Below are 18855 nucleotides of genomic sequence, written 5' to 3' on the forward strand. Positions count from 1 at the left end.
ACAGCAGGGAATGGAGCTCCGTCTTATGATCCTTTTGTTTTATGCACTGGAAAGTACCATCTTCTCTTAATTGTATATGTTTAGCTTGATTCTTCATACAGTTGTTTATGACACATTCATCTCAGGAATGGGAGTGAAAAAAGAACATTGGATATTTTTACTGCATATTTGAATATGAAAAAATACTCAGAGTAATGCAAATGCATTTCGGATATGGGTGAAAGAGAAATTCTTGTCAAGACACGCAATGATATACCATCTACATCCATTTTGTCTGAGAAATTAATAAACTAATCTGTTCCGGTCATTCATCAAGAAAGATGACTTTTCCCCAGAACAACCTGGGTTCATGATGAAGCAATGTCTGTGACTGTTTCTGTGAAAACAATAACCATAAATGGTTTTAAACAGTTTTTATAAAACAGGATTCAGTACTAACAGTGGAGTAATTATTGCCTTCATCTATCTTTTAAGAAATAAAGATAGTGAATCTTTTCCTGTAATAACCAGAGCACATTTACAGAGAGAGTGGGTATGAGAAACAACCAGTTTGGAACATTCTGCTATAACTGCAAAGTTAAAACTCAAGTGCACTACTTTTTCTTAAAAAGGCATAGCAAGGAAACTAGGGCTCACAGCACTGCAGTTACACTTTCATAGAGGATTTCTAATATTCACAAAGCTCTTAGCAGCTACTCTTATTTCTAACAAACACCAAAGCAACATGTAGCCTTTTTCACCTAGTGATACTGGATTAAGTCTAATTCCTACACAACAGCAAAGATAACTTGAAAAATTTGCAAAAGTAGTTCACCAGCTAAAAGAATGATGAAGTGAAACTAAGAGACTCAGTGATCACAGTATCAAAAAACCTCAAAGGAATTGCTAAGAGACAAGCAAAAGTGCAGAGTGAAACAAAGACATGAGACAAGGGTGTATTAATAATGGACTGGAAAAAATGACCTCTTAACTAACCATTTACCTACCTAACATTTACCTAGGAGGACTGATACACCCGAAAGTTGTTGGTTTCCACTTCTAGGACATGAGCATGTAGATCAGAGCAGAGCAAGGACATTGTTTCTGCTACCCTTGTGCTTGAAAAATCACTAGAAGTTGAAATCGGCATTTCTAGAACACTGACAGAGAAGGGATCAATCAATAAATTTCTTAAGGCTGGACAAGATACATGAAAGCTTATGGGCATGTTTTCTGAAACAACATTGAGAACTGAATGCTGAAGCCTGAACAAGTTTTGGAGCAGCTTCCATTCATCACTGTAGGACTGCAGAAATCCCATTCCTCTCTCAGACTCTTTTTGAAAAACTCTTATTAAGCAGAAATTATATCTGCAACTTGCATTCTAGATCAGCTAATGTCTAGTGATGTGAAAGTTTATATATTAAGTTCTGATTTGGATGGCTACTTAGGAAAAATACCATGTTGCAATTTTTAACTTTGTTTTTATCTCAGTCTACCCATAAATCTTATTTACTGCTGGTATTACAATTGCTTTACTGTAACTAAAACAACCAAACAGCAAATTAAGTTTTGTGTTTCACCTGTTAAACTCCCGAATTCATGAAGCTGCTGTCTCTTTTCCTCCAAAGACAAACAGGCATGAAACAGTAATTCATGTAGTGCAGTAACTCTGCTTTATGCTTTTCATATGCTGCCTGCAGGCACGGTGACTAGGAATAAAAATTGGAACACAACACCAACAGCTCTTGTTCTGTTCTCTGTATCTATGCCTTTAGCTCCCACACTCTGATTATTTGTTACAACTCCTACAGCTCTGGGAGATGACAGACTCACAGATACTGTGCACACAGCAGCCCTTCTCCCTTCAGGGTCTCATTCCCAGGGTGAAGGGAAGAATGGCAGAACCAGCAAGCTGTTCCTCTCCATTTCAGAGGCTGAGATCAGTGGCCCATGGAGAATTTCATACCAAGGAAATCACAGGCAGGTGTTATTAGGAAGTCTAATGACAACAGTGGATGAAGAGATATAATTTTATTAGCTAACATTCTGCATTCTATTAGTATATTGTATCACTGTCCTCTATATCACTTTGTTTCTTACAGCAAAGAAGGGAAGCTTCTTTCTATAAAAGCAAAGCGATTCTATATCCTGTGTTGCCTCTTTCCCTCTTGTTAACAAGTGGGCACAAAAGAACTTTCTTCTATATCCAAGTTCCTGTTTGCAAATGAGGGAAATGTCCTATCACCTCTCATACCAACTGGAAAGTGTATGGGCATCAAGAACTCAGAAAACAACTCGCTTTCTGCATGTCCTCAGTACTAAACATATCATTATCTTCTCAAAACAGAAGTTTCCAAGGAAGCGAGAAGAAAAGAGGATATGAGAAATGTAAATGTAAAAGATCAAAACAAAACAAAAAGTCTGGTGGTTTTTTTTTTCAAATTTACATGTACATATACACTGTTACAAGTTGCAATTATGATCCATGGGGTTATCATTTCATTCATTTATTAACAGTAATAGTTACTTGGATTGCCAAGATCAAGCCTCTGTCATGCTAATAACTGCACATTCACAAAGGAATTCCTGTTCTAAAAAAAGTATTATCTAAATTGACAATATAGAATCCTATAATTTTATTGTTTATTGTGATAACAGGGTGTATTTTCAGCAGAGGTGTCTGGTTTTGCGCTTTCTTAAGAAAGTCACCAAGCTATCTTGACTAATTTTGGTTTTATGATGATCTTTTGTTATATGATGATCTTTTGTTAAGCCTTTGAAACAGACCCCTAGGTCTGAACGTAATTTAAAACATACTGGGCTGCAAGTTCAAAACAAACAAAAACCCCAAACCCAAAACAGTAAGGGAGGAAAATTACATTTCCAGATAGTCTTTACTTACTACCAGACAAGGACTGTTCATCCAGCTTCGAACAGAAAATTGGACCAGATGACCTTCTACAGTCCCTTCGAACCTGAATTATCCTATAGTCTTATGAGATTCTTGTTTTTGGGTATGTTTTCAGAAGTCACTTATGATTTAATTTACATGGAACATCTTATTACTGGCTTCCCTCAGACTAAGTGGAAAGGCAATGGCATTGTGACCTGTAAAATCACTCCCAATCCCTATTGTTGGCAACGATTTTAATCTGTTCTCTGGGTTGTACATGTTATTTTGCTTGGATGAAAGCCCACGATTAAGAAAAAAAAGACTCAAAGCCTAAAACTCAGAAGAATGAGAATTCTTAGTTTTTACAGACTGCTTTTCATGTGTTGCTCTCAAAGCATGTGACAATGAGAATTCTTTGACCACTGTGCCTGCAGTCAAAAAAACCCACAACAAAACAGATTTATTAATAAGAAGGTTTTCCTCAAACACAGCATTTTGATGCAGTTTCCACTGCATAAAAAACCCCCCTATTTAAGCTATTATTAACAGCAGGACATATATTAGTGCAATTGTATATACTTTTACCTTGTCAGCAAATACACAACTAAAAGCAGCAAAAGCAATGGTTCACTGATGGCTAGTTAATTACTTGCCATTAATAGATCAATAAACAGCTTTGATCCTGATTTGTTTAAATATGTTAACTGAGCAATTTCTCCCTGAGAAGGAATCATGTTGTAAAGTGACATGATCCCCAAGAGGCCAAAAGGTGAAAAAGTTGGGTTGCTGCACTGTCTTCTCCATTTTCTCTGTTCTCTTTGATGCAATCTAAAACAAAAGGATTACTCTATTCTAAGTGGTTACTTAAACATCTGAAAGGTGTAACTAGAAAAGCACCTGTGGTCAAGGCCACAAATGCTCTCCTGATCCCATGAAGTCTATAGAGGTTTTATTACTGGCTTCAATACAACCAGGATTCCACTTCCTGACGAATACAAAAATATTGATTTTTTTTTTTTTCATTTCTTTGTGTGGGCACCATACTGCAATGATTTATATAGAAAGCTCTGTGGTGGAAGAAGCCACATAAGTACTCGGAGCTGCGCTGTGAGATGAATAGGGTGTCATAATATATTTAGCAAATAAGGTAATCCTCCAAAAAAAAAGAAAAAAACCCAGCGAAAGGTATGAAAATTTAGTTCCTTAGCTTAGAAGCCATAGACGGAAGCCAAGAAGGCATAGCTTAGAAGGAAAATGTATTGGCCTCTTCCCCACTAACACACAAATCACTGCTGTGCTATACGTACAAACCATTACAGGTGTTATGCAAACACTGCAGTGTGATTTTTTGTTACTGTCTAGGTTAAAATGATCTGCCTTTGCTGTTTCTTTCTCTCACTTAAAGGAAAAAAAAAACCCACCTCACAGAATATCTTTGGAAACTCACTTTCCAGACCAAAAAACTGGGTTATAAAAAGTTTCTAAGAGAATTTATCTTTCCATATAAAAGGTGAAAACATGAAGAAAGAGGTATCTGCAAAATACACCCAAACATTTCTAAGAAGCTTAAAAATGTAAATATCTGGAATTGATTATTCCTTAAAGAAATTTTCAGTAAGTTATTATTTTGTGTGCTGCTTAATTGTTCTTTTAAATCTAGAAGCTAGGGCAAACATCTGCAATTACAGTATCTATTTCTTTTATTATAATATAAATATAAACTAACATGTACAATTTGGTCCTGAAATAATAGTCTTATACATTTAAAGAAGCAGAATCTAACACTGTACTCTGTGTAAACTATGACCTTTCTATGCACATTATCTCCAGCTTCGTCCCCAAGTAAATTTGCCTTCTAAATACCTGCCCAAAGATACATCCATCTACTACTTTTCTGAAGCATATACAAGCAGGGAGCTTGTATCCATCAGCAGAATCTAATCACATACTTCTACTCATGAACATGATTCAGGATCCTATGCATTAAAGTCCAAGAAAGAAGAAATAATTCTCCACTTTGCAGAGTCTCTGTTCTGCACTAAATTAAGCAAAATAATAGCAATAGAGACAAACCATGCATCAGAAATAGTTCAAAAACAACACAGAGGAGGGAGAGGAGTAACAACCATTACCGTATCTATGAACTAACGGAATGCTTATGGAAATAGGGATAAGACGCACATGCATGCCAAATGAATCGTTATCTATAGCACCATAAGAAAATATACCAAAATAAATTCATGAGGGGAAGCAGCTTAAAGTGTAACACCATAAGCATCCAGCCATTGGTTTAATCTGAAATGCATTTTAATTTCTCCTATCTCAATGAACTCATTTCACAATCACAAAAAAGTGTTACATGTTTCTACTTATAACCCAATCTTCATTAAGTACCATTAAAGATTTATTTAACATCCAATGCTATCATACACAATTAGAGCATAGTTAAAGTACTAGGTGCATATTACAAGAGTTTCTAAAACTGAATTCCTTCTTTATGTGCTGTTTTACTGATTCTGGAACAACTAATACTTTTGTCTTTATCAGTTACAGGTAAGACTTGTTGAGGAGGCACATACAGCAAGCAGTACTAGGACTGTTGTCTTCCAGTAAAGCTACACAGCAAAAGGAGAAACTTAAAATGAATCTACTTGTAGGTAATAACATATCACATTTCTCACACATTACTGACCATGCCAATCTCTACAATGTGTAAGGCATCTGATTACCCACAAATACTCTGTGTTTAAGAAACTGTTTCAGAGATATTAGTGGGAAAATTCCAACCCTCATTCAGCCAGTGCCCTTGCTGACTGTAGGATATGAAAACTGACAACCAGAAAAACAGGATAAAGTTCAAAGCAATTTTTCAATGCCTCTATTGATTAAACTTTCAAAGTTACTCTGTTTAACAAAAGCCTCCTGCTTTAAGGCGCAACAGAACTGAGAGAAGAGCACGCAGATTTGTGGCGCAACAAAATTCATTTTAGTAGTAAGCAAACAGGCAAAATTTCTGAAGAAAATAATTTCTTCTGTATTTTCAATTACATACCTCTTTGTGAACTTTAATGAAGGAGAACAAAGAAGTATCTTCACTGAATGGACTGGTCTAACAGCAATATCTGTTGAATTGTTCAGACAAAGTTCTTTAACACTGTATTTAATTGATATCCCATTCTCAGCCTACCTGGTGTATTCAGTAGCCGGGACATCTTGCAAGAATAGGAGATAAACTGCTCGCAGTATTCAGCACTACTGGTAATGGCAGAAATCTGGTCCATCGTTGCACTGTAGTTGAGCTGCAGTACAGATAACTTCTCCAGGCTGTTGCCTGCCACAGAAGTCTGCATTTGCAGATCATGGTACACAGTTGTCCATACCTTATCCTCTGGAAGGGAGGGGAAAAAGACAAGACAAGAATGTAAGACAGACAGTGGAACTGCATTAAAATAAATCTAGGCCTTTGACAAAAGATAAAAATGTTCTGCAAGGTATTTTTTCAGGGGGTAGTGGGGAAGAAAGGCATTGCACATGAAAAGTCATCATGTGAGAGCATAATTCCAACAACTATGAACCGATGAAAGGAAGAAACCCTGATTGCCTTTGTAGTTTTGATAACCAGTATACTGTGTGAGGAGACTTCCTTGGACAACTGATGCTAATAGTGACATATGGAACTAATAAGGATTAGCTTTGGTCAGAAATTTATTAGAAGGACACAAGGCTGAAAACACTGCAGTTTATCAAGGTTTCCACATTTTTACCCAAGTTGTGTTCCTAGGGTAAACCAAAATTACTGCTTATTGAGACTTGAATATTTTACAATAGCAGCACCATATGACCTCATTGACTGTGGTTATGGTACAGATACCAAAGTAAGAAATAACAGAAGTAGGAGACAGTGGAAACATAAAAGCTTCTGTTTAGTTGTGAAAAGACAAAAGGAAGGGATAAGGACAACCTCATTTTGGTGATAAGAAATAGAGCAGCATTGTCTGAGTCTCAACACTTCCCACAGCCTAGTACACATGCAAGAAGTGTGTAACATGCAGCCTACAACAGACTCTGTATGCATTATACTGCTTTAAACTACTGAACAGCAAGTCACTAGAAGTGTTACTGTGTGCCATTTGTCAGTAGTTACCGGAGGAGATTTAAGATGAGATATCATAACAATGAAACAACACACTCCACATTCCTCTTGTTGGAAGATTTGTGGAAGTTCGAAGGTAGTTTAGAAATGAAATAAAGAAAAGGCACAGAAATTTTCCTGTTATAGACCAAGCATTACTTTTTCTTAGAGGGACATTCCACAGAACCAAAATTAAAAAAATATTATCTGAGAAAGACATAGAGTTTCAGAATTAAAACAATGAAGATTCAGTCAATATTAGTGATACTGTCTTCCTGTAAGAATATTATTCTATCACTTAAGTGTGAAGAACTTTTAAATTCAAGTTGACTAGCTACCAGTGTAAAAAACCACTATCTCAGCTGATACTTACTACTCTTATTGTCCATCTCAAATAGCCAAGGACTGAAATAGGTCAATCCTCCTCTGTAAATAAAAAGTTCTCTTTTTTCTATAATTATCCTTTAGCATATTACCACAAAGCTTCCTAGAAGTGCATCAGGTTTTGTCACTAATATTTATCATGTATAATTTTTTCACATTTTAAGTTGTTTTTCTGTTTCTCTTTTAAATTTTCTTTCTGCTGCTTTATATACTTCTACTACTGACAAGTCAAAGAAATGTGTCTTGGACTTGGAATAGGAAATGCGGAACTTTAAAAAAATCTGTAAGAATCTATTCTGGTGCCTTGAACCAGCTTGCACAAAAGCCCTGTTTCCCAGATGAGCCAGCCAGGCCTTTGCCCCAGACGGTTCAGCTGTTCCTGTAGAGCAACACCACTGACCACAGTCATTCTTCCAGAGATACAGAGACAAAAACATGCCGTGCTGCTAACTTTGCTGTATTTATCACAAGAACAGATTCTTCAGGGAGATCATCTGGCAGTTTCAGAGAATACTAATTCACCTGACAGATGTGCTTTACAGCAATAAAAATCATAAAATGTAGTACATAGCAGCATGTTTTCAATTAATCTATGTAAATCTCATACCTGTTAATGCAAATCTCTGAGTCATTCCAAAACTTGTGACCCTATACTGTGCTTCAGTATTTTAACTACATGAAAATACTTTGATAAACTGAGGCATACTCAAAAGTGCTTCAGTACTTCTTCACCAAGTTCACAGAAGTGTGCTAACATACACTGATGAGTTTTGGGAGAGACCCAGAGTAAAGTTATCTTTCCATGTTATGATTATTATCTCCAGGACTCTGTACTCCGCCATATTTTCCAGTCTTAATTTTCACTGCATAGTGTCAGGCTATTTTGGATTACATGGAGTCATGTGGACCCATGTGTTTGTAACTGATATGGTGCAAGTCTCTCATCAAATGTGTAGAGATAAGGTAAGCAAAGCAGATGGATCCTCCACAGGGAGTATGCATCACTAGCCAAATGAGATGAAATTCAGCAGGTAATGCAAGATGGTTATTATTTTAATATTCATATCCTTAGTCCAAAGCTCTATATGAAACACAATACTATTCTTGCACCAAGAAAAAAAAAAAAAAGACAGGGGAAAGGAAGAAGAGGAATTCTTATTTCTGTATTGCTTTAATCCCACTCCCAAGTACCGAGGAAAACTTTATAATTGTCACCTGTCAAGTTATATATAGAATACAACACAGTTTTGTTGAGAGCCTGGGATGGAAATTTACTGCAGATTAATTTTCAAGAAGGGATTGAGATAGTTTATACGTTCATTGACAACAATATCTCATTTTTGGCAGAAAACACTGTACAAATAAGAGCTCTAACGTGTTAGTAAGGCATGTACTAGGCCAGTTAGAGCCTCATCTTGGATTTCTGAGTTAGCAAAGACTCCTAGACTAGCCATTAGGAAGCCATAGGAATGTCATTAGCAATAGGAGCTGCGTTAGGCATTACGTCTGTGAAGGGTGTTTCTTTTGGATATTGGATTCTAGCCAATGCAGCCCTGACATTTCCCCTCCCAGTGAGGGAGTTTCAGGCTTTACTGTGGCACACCGTATGAAAGAAGATAGAAACATACTTGTGGATGGATCTACGTTGCCTTTATGTCAGTCAAACTTATCCTCTGAACCACTTTAAGATCTTTTTGTTGAAGTACAAGTACTACTAACAGATAAAAGTTTGTTGCACCTTGTAATGCATCTATTTATAAATATGCACGTATGTGCATAAAGTCAATAACCATTTCTAGAAAAGCATCTCAATCTCTTCCTGCTATCTAGAAGATGATGGGAGATTGATTAGGGTATACCTGGCCAGTTACTGGAAGGAAATCTAGCTCCCATTTTGCCTGCAACTAAGTTGTTGATAGAGTGGCTCAAATGACTGAAGAGCACTTGATCATAGTAAGGAAAAATTTACTGGCTTACCAATGCACAGGGCACTCCCACTGGCAAACCTGAAATCAGTTATGTCAGACTCACAATGCACATAGGATAGAAGCAAGCGACACGTAGAGGCTGACAATTCCTTGAGATTCAGCAAGCTGGTTTGTCCAAAATCTGGAAGCTGAAAGATCTGTGCCCGCAGGTCAGGCACAGAGAGAGTTTGGAGGAAAATCTGTGGCTTGTGTACAGGAAAGAAGCTCCTTGTCTGGATGGGGGATTTTACACTCTTCACACATTTTTCTGGTTTAACTAAAAAGCCCTGCCATGAGGCATGGACTGAGACAGTCTGGAATGACAGGGTCTTTCCTTGGCTGGAAAACACATTGACAGTGTAACACAGACAGCCAAAAAACCATCTCCTCTCCCCACCAAGAGCAGACTCCTGCATCTCATGCAGTTATACTACTGGGACGGGCCTTGAGATGTCTGGAAAGGCTTAAAGGAGAAAGTTGCCAAGCAGGAATCTCAACCTTATGTATTGTGTGCTGATTACAAACTGTTTTTTCCCTTTCAGTCTTAACTATTTGTTAATGTAATAATACTTCCCATGGAAATCAACTAGACATTTATAGCTTGAAAATAATGCCAACTTCTTCATTTATGGTCGTCCTGGTTTTGGCTGGGATAGAGTTAACTCTCTTCTTAGTAGCTGGTACAGTGCTGGGTTTTGGATTTAGTGTGAAAATAATGTTGATAACACTCTGATGTTTTAGTTGTTGCTAAGTAGCGCTTATCTTAAGCCAAGGGCTTTTCAGTTTCCCATGCCCTGCCAGCAAGCAGGTGTGCAAGAAGCTGGGAGGGAGTATAGCCAGGGCAGCTGACCCGAACTGGCCAAAGGGGTATTCCGTACTATGGAACATCATGCCCAGTATATAAACAGGGGGGAGTTGGCTGGGAGGGGCGAATCGTGGCTCTGGCATCGGTCAGCAGGTGGTGAGCAATTGCATTGTGCATCACTGGGTTTTTTTCTCCCCCCCCCCCCCCTTTTTTGTTATATTCCTTTTCATTACTATTATTATTATTATATTATTTCATTATTACTATTGTTAGTATTATATTTTACTTTAGTTATTAAACTGTTCTTATCTCAACCCACGAGTTTTACTTTTTTTTTTCCTTTGCTTTCCTCCTCCTCACCCCACTGGGAGTGGGGAGGGGGAAGCGGCTGCGTGGTGCTTAGTTGCTGACTGGGGTTAAACCACGACAATGGTTCCACTTTCTCAGAAACTGAATGTTAGTTGAGACCATTCTTCAGAAAGATTGAATCAGTAACCTGCTTGCTGTCAACTTCCCTTGCAGAAGAGGTAACACAGATAATTGACACTATCTCAAATACTTGTATCATCACCATTTATGGAATTATTCCCATGTAGCTGAGAACAGAATATGTTAGTCATAGTTAATATACCAAAATCTGCAAGAAAAGCTACCTCTCATTTTCTGTCAATAGTACAGAGGAATCTCATTTAAGGTACATGGAATTGAAAAATCTGTCCTAGTTAACTGTAATTTGATATATAATCCTGGCAATTACAGTCACCACAATATTGGTATGAGTATTCCCCTAATACACTGGCAACTATTTTAAGAAAGCATAACATATGGCTATTTCTAACCACAAGTGTTTAGAGGCAATTTGTTGGTCAGAGCTGTGTATATGACTTCTGTACAGCCAAACACACCTATAAAGAGCAGACATCACTTAACAATTATAATGCTCTTAAGTATCATCATCTATAAAATACTCTATGTGCTTATGAACTGTTATTCAAATTAAAAACTATATTAAAATGAATTCATGTTGAGAGTAGTTATTCATAATTTAAGGATAATTATAGTATTCTCATAGTATTCCTTTATCACAGCCATATTAACAGGAAGTTAAAAGCTAATGTTTAAAGGAAATCTAAGTATGTTTTAAATTTAAAAAATGCAATAATATTACAGAAAAGGATGTAAGAGAAATTTAAAGTAAAGGAGAAAAAAAAAGAGGGTTTTTGTGATACCACATGGGACATTGGCCATTTTCTGTGGGCTCTGATAATGTACTTCTGCACCTTAGCCCACTGTGTAGTATTTTCTTTGAGGCTGGTCAAAATACCCTAGTCCAATAAGTGGTCCAGTCAGCCAATGTAAGTGCTGGGCTTGGCCTTGAATTTGAAACTCATAGAGTCACAGAACTTTGGGAAAAGACATGGGAGTCGAGCAAAAAAGTACATAGTAGAAATCTTTACGTTTATGTATAATTTGTGCTTATGGTCAATCTCACATAATTAGCTCATAAAACCTAAGAGAATTCTCAGTTGTGATGTAGTTTAAGGAGCTAGGCTGGGTAGCGATAGAGTTTCTTTTGATAACACAATAACATTGAGAAGACAAGAATTACTTGCTGACCTGACTGAAGAATAGATTATACAATCATAATTAGGTAAAGCATCATTGCTAATTGGACTAACTGCATTCCATTTTTGCCCAAAGTTAATCCTATGCACAGATTTCAATTAATTTCAGATATATTGAAAGTTGGAGCACTCTGCATTATTCCATTATTAATTTATTCTAAGAAAGACTGATTTTTAAAAAGATGACTTAAAAGAACTCCAAACGATTCTTAGCCCCATTGTAAGAAAATGATTTACTTGTGAAGTCTCAGAAAAGGCATTCTGTCATTGAGACGAGTGCTATAAATTTGGGATGGATCCATTATACCTTCCTTATAAACAATGTTGTTTAATCCTAGTTTTAAATGGAGAACAGAATTCAACGCAGATTTGCAATAAGCTGTTTTTGTAGCAAGGTGAACCATTAAAGCAATGTATGCATTGAAAACATAGCACCTGTCCCACTCTGTCCTCTCTCTTCCCCTCTAACTGTCCATATTGTAAGACAAAGTGACTTTTGCCTTCAGCGGAAGAGACTGGATACTTCTCATACACATGGAAGCGTAAGAGCTCCTAACTGCATTCACTAGGCTGATACTAGCTTTCCCACTGGAGGCCAGAGTACCAACACCAACTAATTGCTAAGACATCAGGAAGATAAGGCTCTCCCAGATGACCACTTCTTCATTCAAATGCATTTCTTCTTACCTCTTTTTTAACGTTACATAGAGTGTTCTAGTTGTACAGGAAAATAGATACGAAAAAGTGGTTCTTTCATTATTTTGGTTTTAGCAGTGAAGGAGGAGCCTAATTTTCTTTGAATAGAATGCAGAAAACCAGTAACCACAGATTCCTAATAGAATTCATAAAGGTTTTCACAAAGAACAATCTAATTAGATCCAAACTGCTAGCACATTTGATACAATTATAGAGAAAATAGGCTCCCTGTAATTTAGTTTATACATTATGGTGGAGCACTTCCTCTCCCACTGATAGATATTATAGTAAGATTAAGTTCATTAATTTAAGAATTACTTTTTTTTTAAAAAAAGGGAAATGACCACCTGTTTCCTCAAAAGGAAATTAGTGACAATTTACTTTGTTGAAAACACCTTTCAATTGCAAAGACTTATTTACAGTCCCGCCCACTCACTAGTTGTTTTTCACTAATAAAAAGTGAAATGGTTGACTAATAAAATAGTTAATTAATAATGATTAAAAATGATTCATTAATAAAAAGTGAAATGAATTTTAAAATTTCCTTGATGACCAGCTATTCAAATGATTGAATCAAATATTAACACAAGTGATTTTTCCCCACTTCATATCCAACATATTTTGTGATGGTGGTGACAGTATTTAATTCTGTGTCACTGACTATTTTCCAAATACTCAGTTTCTCCTGTTATTGAACTTTCCTCATTCATTTGCTTGGTGCTCACTCAAGCAAGAAAACTTGCTTCTGACAAGCAAATCAAGTAATCTTTGGTAATGATAATTAACTGGAAATAAGTGGAAAATAACCTTCAGAAAACATAATGCGTATATTCCACAGGTATGAACATGTTTTTTCCCTTTTACTTCAATCTACAGTTACAGTTATGACTATTAGATTTTTACTTTTTTGACATTAATGGGCTCATGTTCTTAAGATACTATTTTATTAGATATTTTCAAGAAATCAGAAAATAGTTTTATTTCTCAGAAAAGATATCCCTCTCCCTCTCTCATATGAAATAGATCAGTGGCTTTTTTGATGAATGCACTTTCATGACCTAAAATTTGGCTGACAGCCTTGATAAATGTCATCCGGTATGATTACTTTCATCATACTCAACCACACCTTGGTTTCTGGTTGAAGCCTCAAAGATGGTTTTGAGAAAACCTGAGCATATCAAACAATTCATATTCTTTTGATGACTGTTGTTATTTACAAGTCCAAAAGGAAAGATTGCAAGTCCACACCAAAATTCATGGTGTGCTCTCTCCATCAGCCATAGGCAAAACAGACATGCTAGAAACTTCAACCATCAAGCTGATGACATTTCTTCTAGATGGCTGTCTTCTTGATCACTAACACAATAGTGGCTATACTTTTTACTGAAAATGTTGCTGGTTGACAATGGTTTTATTCCAAGTCTCTTCCTGTTTGGCACACATACTTGGCATAAACTTGCAGGAAGACGAGCAAGGGTAAGTGGTCTGCGCTGATGACCAGTACTACACTGCTGATACCTCTCATCTATGTCTTCTTTAAGCCAGCAGTGCATATTTAGCATTCACATAACATGGAAGGATGGGATAGTTAGCTGAAAGCTCAGTGAACGTAAATGTAAGGCAATACCTATAACAAAGACAGGGGGAAGTAATTTCAAGATGTAATAAAAATTATATCCATCTCCATCTGCTGCTGGGCGCTCTGCATTTGTTGTTAAGAATTGATGCCTGCAGGCCCTATTGGATTTCTAACTACTATTTGACAACTGTATTGCATCAACATTTAGGAATGCGTTTCCTTCACACATGCCAGCCTGGAGATAGCTCTTTACTAGACATCATGATTTTTACCATCATCAGTGCATTTGTCACTTCAAATTAGATTACTGCAATGTGTTCTACAATATGCTACACCACAAATCACTCAAAAAACTATACAAGACAGCCCATTTAAAAGTGGACTGCCTTTTAGGGAGGATAAAAACTACAATCATAATCATCTCATATTATGAGATCTCCAATTTTATTTTCTGATAAGAACATAGTTGGTATTTCAATTTCTGTTGAATTGTGTGGGATGGTACCACAACAGTCATTAGGATTGTGATTAAACTAAGCATTTTTTGCAGCAATGTTGTAGACACAAGATCTGATGTATATAATTGATGTGGAAAAAAGTTACAGTAGACAATACCCTCTTATCCCTTCTTCCCCATTTTTTTTTAATATCTCTCTCTATGTGTGTATATATATAAAACTTTAAAACTATATATAGCAATTTGAAACTAATTCTGCTATGGACTTCAAAGTAGCTACAGTTGGTTTATAAAAATGAAAAATGTAGGTTTGATTGAAGTTAATGAGTGTTTTGACAATCTCGCCTGAGATTTGCAAATGTCAATGTTGCAGTAAAGTTACTCTGATGATATGAATTCTATTGCTTTCATCTTACTAATGTAGAAAATGGTGTTCAGATCAGAAAAATCCAATATCCAGAAGAAAAAAAAAGAGTAAATGAAGAGTGTTCTTATGGATTGAATTCTATTGAAAACAAAGTCAGTGAGTTTCTTAATCTATTTAGGTGGGGAATAGGATCAAACCCAAAATGTAATTCAACCATTCCTGCAGTAATTTTCTCCTTCTGCTGTTCCTTTTATTGTTTCTTCATCAAGATAATAATGAATCTTCAAATTTAATTACCAACTACTGACTGGATATTTTCCTTTTTACTTATAGACATTGTCTTTTCAGACAATGAAACTGTACACTTCCCCTTGTATTTATGTAGTCTCTTCCATAACAATTCAGCAAGAAGAAAACTTAACTTATTTTGTGAACTTAACTGTGATATCGAATGACATAAGTTTGTAATATTTTAAATAAATATGTAATAGATAAATCAGATGCTTTACAAGATACATGGGAAAGAAGTGACCAAAATAAAGTTTGCAGGAAACCAACTATTATCAGAGAAGTGATAATGAAATGGCTGTTCCAACACAACTTGTTAGAAACCTGAAGGGACATTACTGAAGTGGTAAGCAGAGGACGACTTCTCTGGATTACTAGAGATTATTTCAAACCTTTCAACACAGTTGCATGTAAAAAGCTAATGCCAAGATTATCTCGAGAAACAGAATACAGATCACTCATGCCTTCAAAGAAAAAAGACTGCAGCAACACAAAACATTGTTATGCTGAAAAACAGTGCCTGGGGGAAAAGCTTAAATCAGGTTTGGGCCCTAATGTAGAAAATTACCTCATATGGGTGTTAATAGAAACAAGAGTTTAAAAATGGTCATATATTGAAATATATGACAACAAATAATGAGACACAGTACAGCCATATGAAGGAGGACTCAGATCATTTAAGTGCCTGGTGTAACAGTGGCAATTGCAGTTCAGTTTAGATTAAGGAACATTAAAGTCAAGTACAAAGGACGTAAGAGAATTAACAGTATGGTTGTTTTCAGCACAACAAACAGAATATGCGCAAGAGCTGGAAATTTTTTTTACGGTTCAATAACTGAAGAATAGACAACTGATTCTACCTTCTGGGGAGTGGTAGATTTATATATATATCTACCTCATATATAACCTGGTATTACACAACCAGAAAGATCAAATGCATGCGTCTCCCTTACAGTGTCTTTCAGTTCATTTTAACATATCATGGGAGCATATGCACTTAAAAGAAATCAACTACTGCCTGATATTTTCTTTTACAAAACAACATAGCACAATTCTTTAGCTATGATCCTGAACAGGGCTTCCTAGAATCACTGAAAAAAGTACCACAGTTTAAAAAAAATATTTGAAAGGATATCTTGAAGAAAAGGGGTCTTCAAAGCTTTCACTATGTTAACTTGAACCTTAAGAAACCATTTCCTGAACTACTTTGACTGAAAAGTCAGATCAGTTTTAATTTCTACACTCCTGAAGAGGCAGAAAGAAGACTAATGCAGGTTTCAACTGTTACCACTAAACAAAATTCACCTTTCTTTCTCCCATCAGCTTTTGAGTGCTTGAATCCTTGAGATACTCTTCACTGATTCAACTTAATTCTCTCAAGAACAACGTCCTCCACTTTCCTCTCTCACATCCTGCTAACTCCTCTCCTTGGACAGACAGGAAAAGGAATATAGTGCGCTGAAGTAGCCTTTCTAATTATTGCATCAATAAACTGAATGTTAGGCAATCTCCTGAAAAGACTGATGTGAAGAATTAAAAAAGACATGTTTTAATTAAGTACCCTGTTCCATTTTCATGAATGTAGCTTCCTTTTGATACTGGCTTTCTAGCTATTTGCAACTGAACACTGGGAAAGATAAATCTGAGTAACTGCATTCCTAACCAATATTCTTTTTCATTTTGCTTTCAAAAGGTGTCTCCAGATTGGAGAAGTTACAGTGCAAAGTTTTAATGTACACTCTTGATAGTTTGTAATAATTTCATCATTATTCTGAATTGTATCAGCTGCATTTAAACTTAGGAATCCCATTTAAAGATGGCCGTGTAAACTTAAGCATGTTTTCTTGAGGCATCGCCTAACTAAATAACAAATACTACTGTCATATGTAGTTTAGTGTAATATCATGTTTCTTGGTTTTTTGACATTTTAGCACTTGTTCATTAGAAAATTCAAAAACCACTGCCATTAGTTGTCACAGGATAGATAGTAGAATGAAGTTTAGTTACATTGTGACTGACAGAAAAATTTTGATGTCTTGAATGTCTTTATTTCTAATCTCTCAAATGAAACATGACTTAAAACTCCACAGTACATCACAGTGCTTTAGTGATTTCATTTATCATAAAACAGGCATGCATTATTTTAAAACACGTTCTATACACACCTTTTTAGCACATCAGTGGTTTGAAATGTGGCACAGAGTGACATTAGGAGAAAAGAAAAAGCCAGTTAGACTTCATATTAAAGTCAGCAACTTTAATAAAGTCTGTTTAAAAGTTTTTCCTTTCCTGAATGTTGTGATCTAGTTCTATCTCAATCTAAACCTGAGGTAGAAGAGAGAAATCATAATTTGTTATGCTAAATTACAGAAAAAGGCATAGCTTGGTTCTGAGAAAAGACAAATATCCCACATATACTTATGAGTAGTACAGGTCACAATTCTTTTAATGAAAAAATTAGAAGTAGTATAAGGATGAGGAATAAAGATCATTCTAGACAAACGAGAAACTTTGAACCTGGCTTGAAATTCTTAAATGTGAAATTTTTCACTTCCTTATAACCAAAGGATGTGACCTTCTCTTTTCCTCTCATCTCAGAACCTACACAACCATCATTAAAACACCCTAACACATTGCAGGGGACACTACTTCCACTTGAAGGGACAGAGTGCTTTTTACAAATGATTCTCTTAAGGAAATACAAATCAACATTTTTCAGAAACTCCAACTATCCTTGCAGTATGTATCCTGTGAAAGTAGTACCCTAAGTGTCATATACCTCAAAGACAGTGCTGTGTAGAAACAACACTCTAAGAAACTCCTATGTTGTACCAGATGTCTCATTGGCTTCCTGCTAGTAGATATCCAACAGATTCTTGCTTTCAGAAAATTCTTTCTAGCGTCAGCAGCCACAGGATTCGTGAGAAGAAAAGCAGAAAAACGTGTATTTCCATAAATCTGTTTCTCCTGCATATGGCTTATTATGCCTCCTTCTCCTGCATATCTCCTTTTTATGCCTCAATACAGAAATCAGACCATGCACAGAAACCACCACAGAATTTGGAGAAGAGAGTGGCATATGTGAAAATGAAGATGCTTTTTCACTAGGTCTAATATTACTTTTCTTTTCATTGAAGGCTTATAAATACTGTCCCATCTACTCCAATAACACTCAGAAATATAACGCTACCTATTAATAAATTTAACACGTTTCACTATGTAAAAATGATATATTTTAAATTAATATTTCTGAGATGCCGAAAATTTTGTGATTGTGCATAATTGGACTTTGTAGCTTGGGCCCAACAGAATTGAATGGCTAAGTGTTTTTGTTATATCCTTATCTGGGAAAAGATGCGTTACACCGTCTCTGCTCCTGCTGAGGTTCCAAACATATATACAGAAGCCATCCATGACAACAGTTAACTGCTTTTCAGAACAATGAGAAATTTGATTTGCAAGGACACATCTCTATTCACACGGGACAGCCTGATATTTAGGGAATACTACGCTGGATCAGACAAGGTTCCACGTATGGTCAAGTCGATTACTGCAAAAGACACTTACAGCTTGTCCATACACTCCGGCATACTTGGCCTGGGCCTGCACATTGGCCTCTATCAATGACTCTTCTTTACACATACATGATCTTTTCTATTGGTAAGTACACATGCACTTCG

The 18855-nt window shown here is 36.1% G+C and overlaps 1 protein-coding gene across 1 annotated transcript in view; it reads right to left on the reverse strand.

The window, feature by feature from the left end:
• Nucleotides 1–18855, reverse strand: part of CNTNAP2 (contactin associated protein 2) — a 1235323-nt gene that overhangs the window by 357156 nt on the left and 859312 nt on the right. Inside the window, exon 13 of the mRNA XM_050890726.1 lies at nucleotides 6063–6263. Coding sequence (XP_050746683.1) covers nucleotides 6063–6263 — 201 coding nt within the window. The remainder of the gene's footprint in view (nucleotides 1–6062; nucleotides 6264–18855) is intronic.

This window comes from Gymnogyps californianus, chromosome 2 (assembly GCF_018139145.2).
Source record: "Gymnogyps californianus isolate 813 chromosome 2, ASM1813914v2, whole genome shotgun sequence".
Lineage (NCBI taxonomy): Eukaryota > Metazoa > Chordata > Aves > Accipitriformes > Cathartidae > Gymnogyps > Gymnogyps californianus.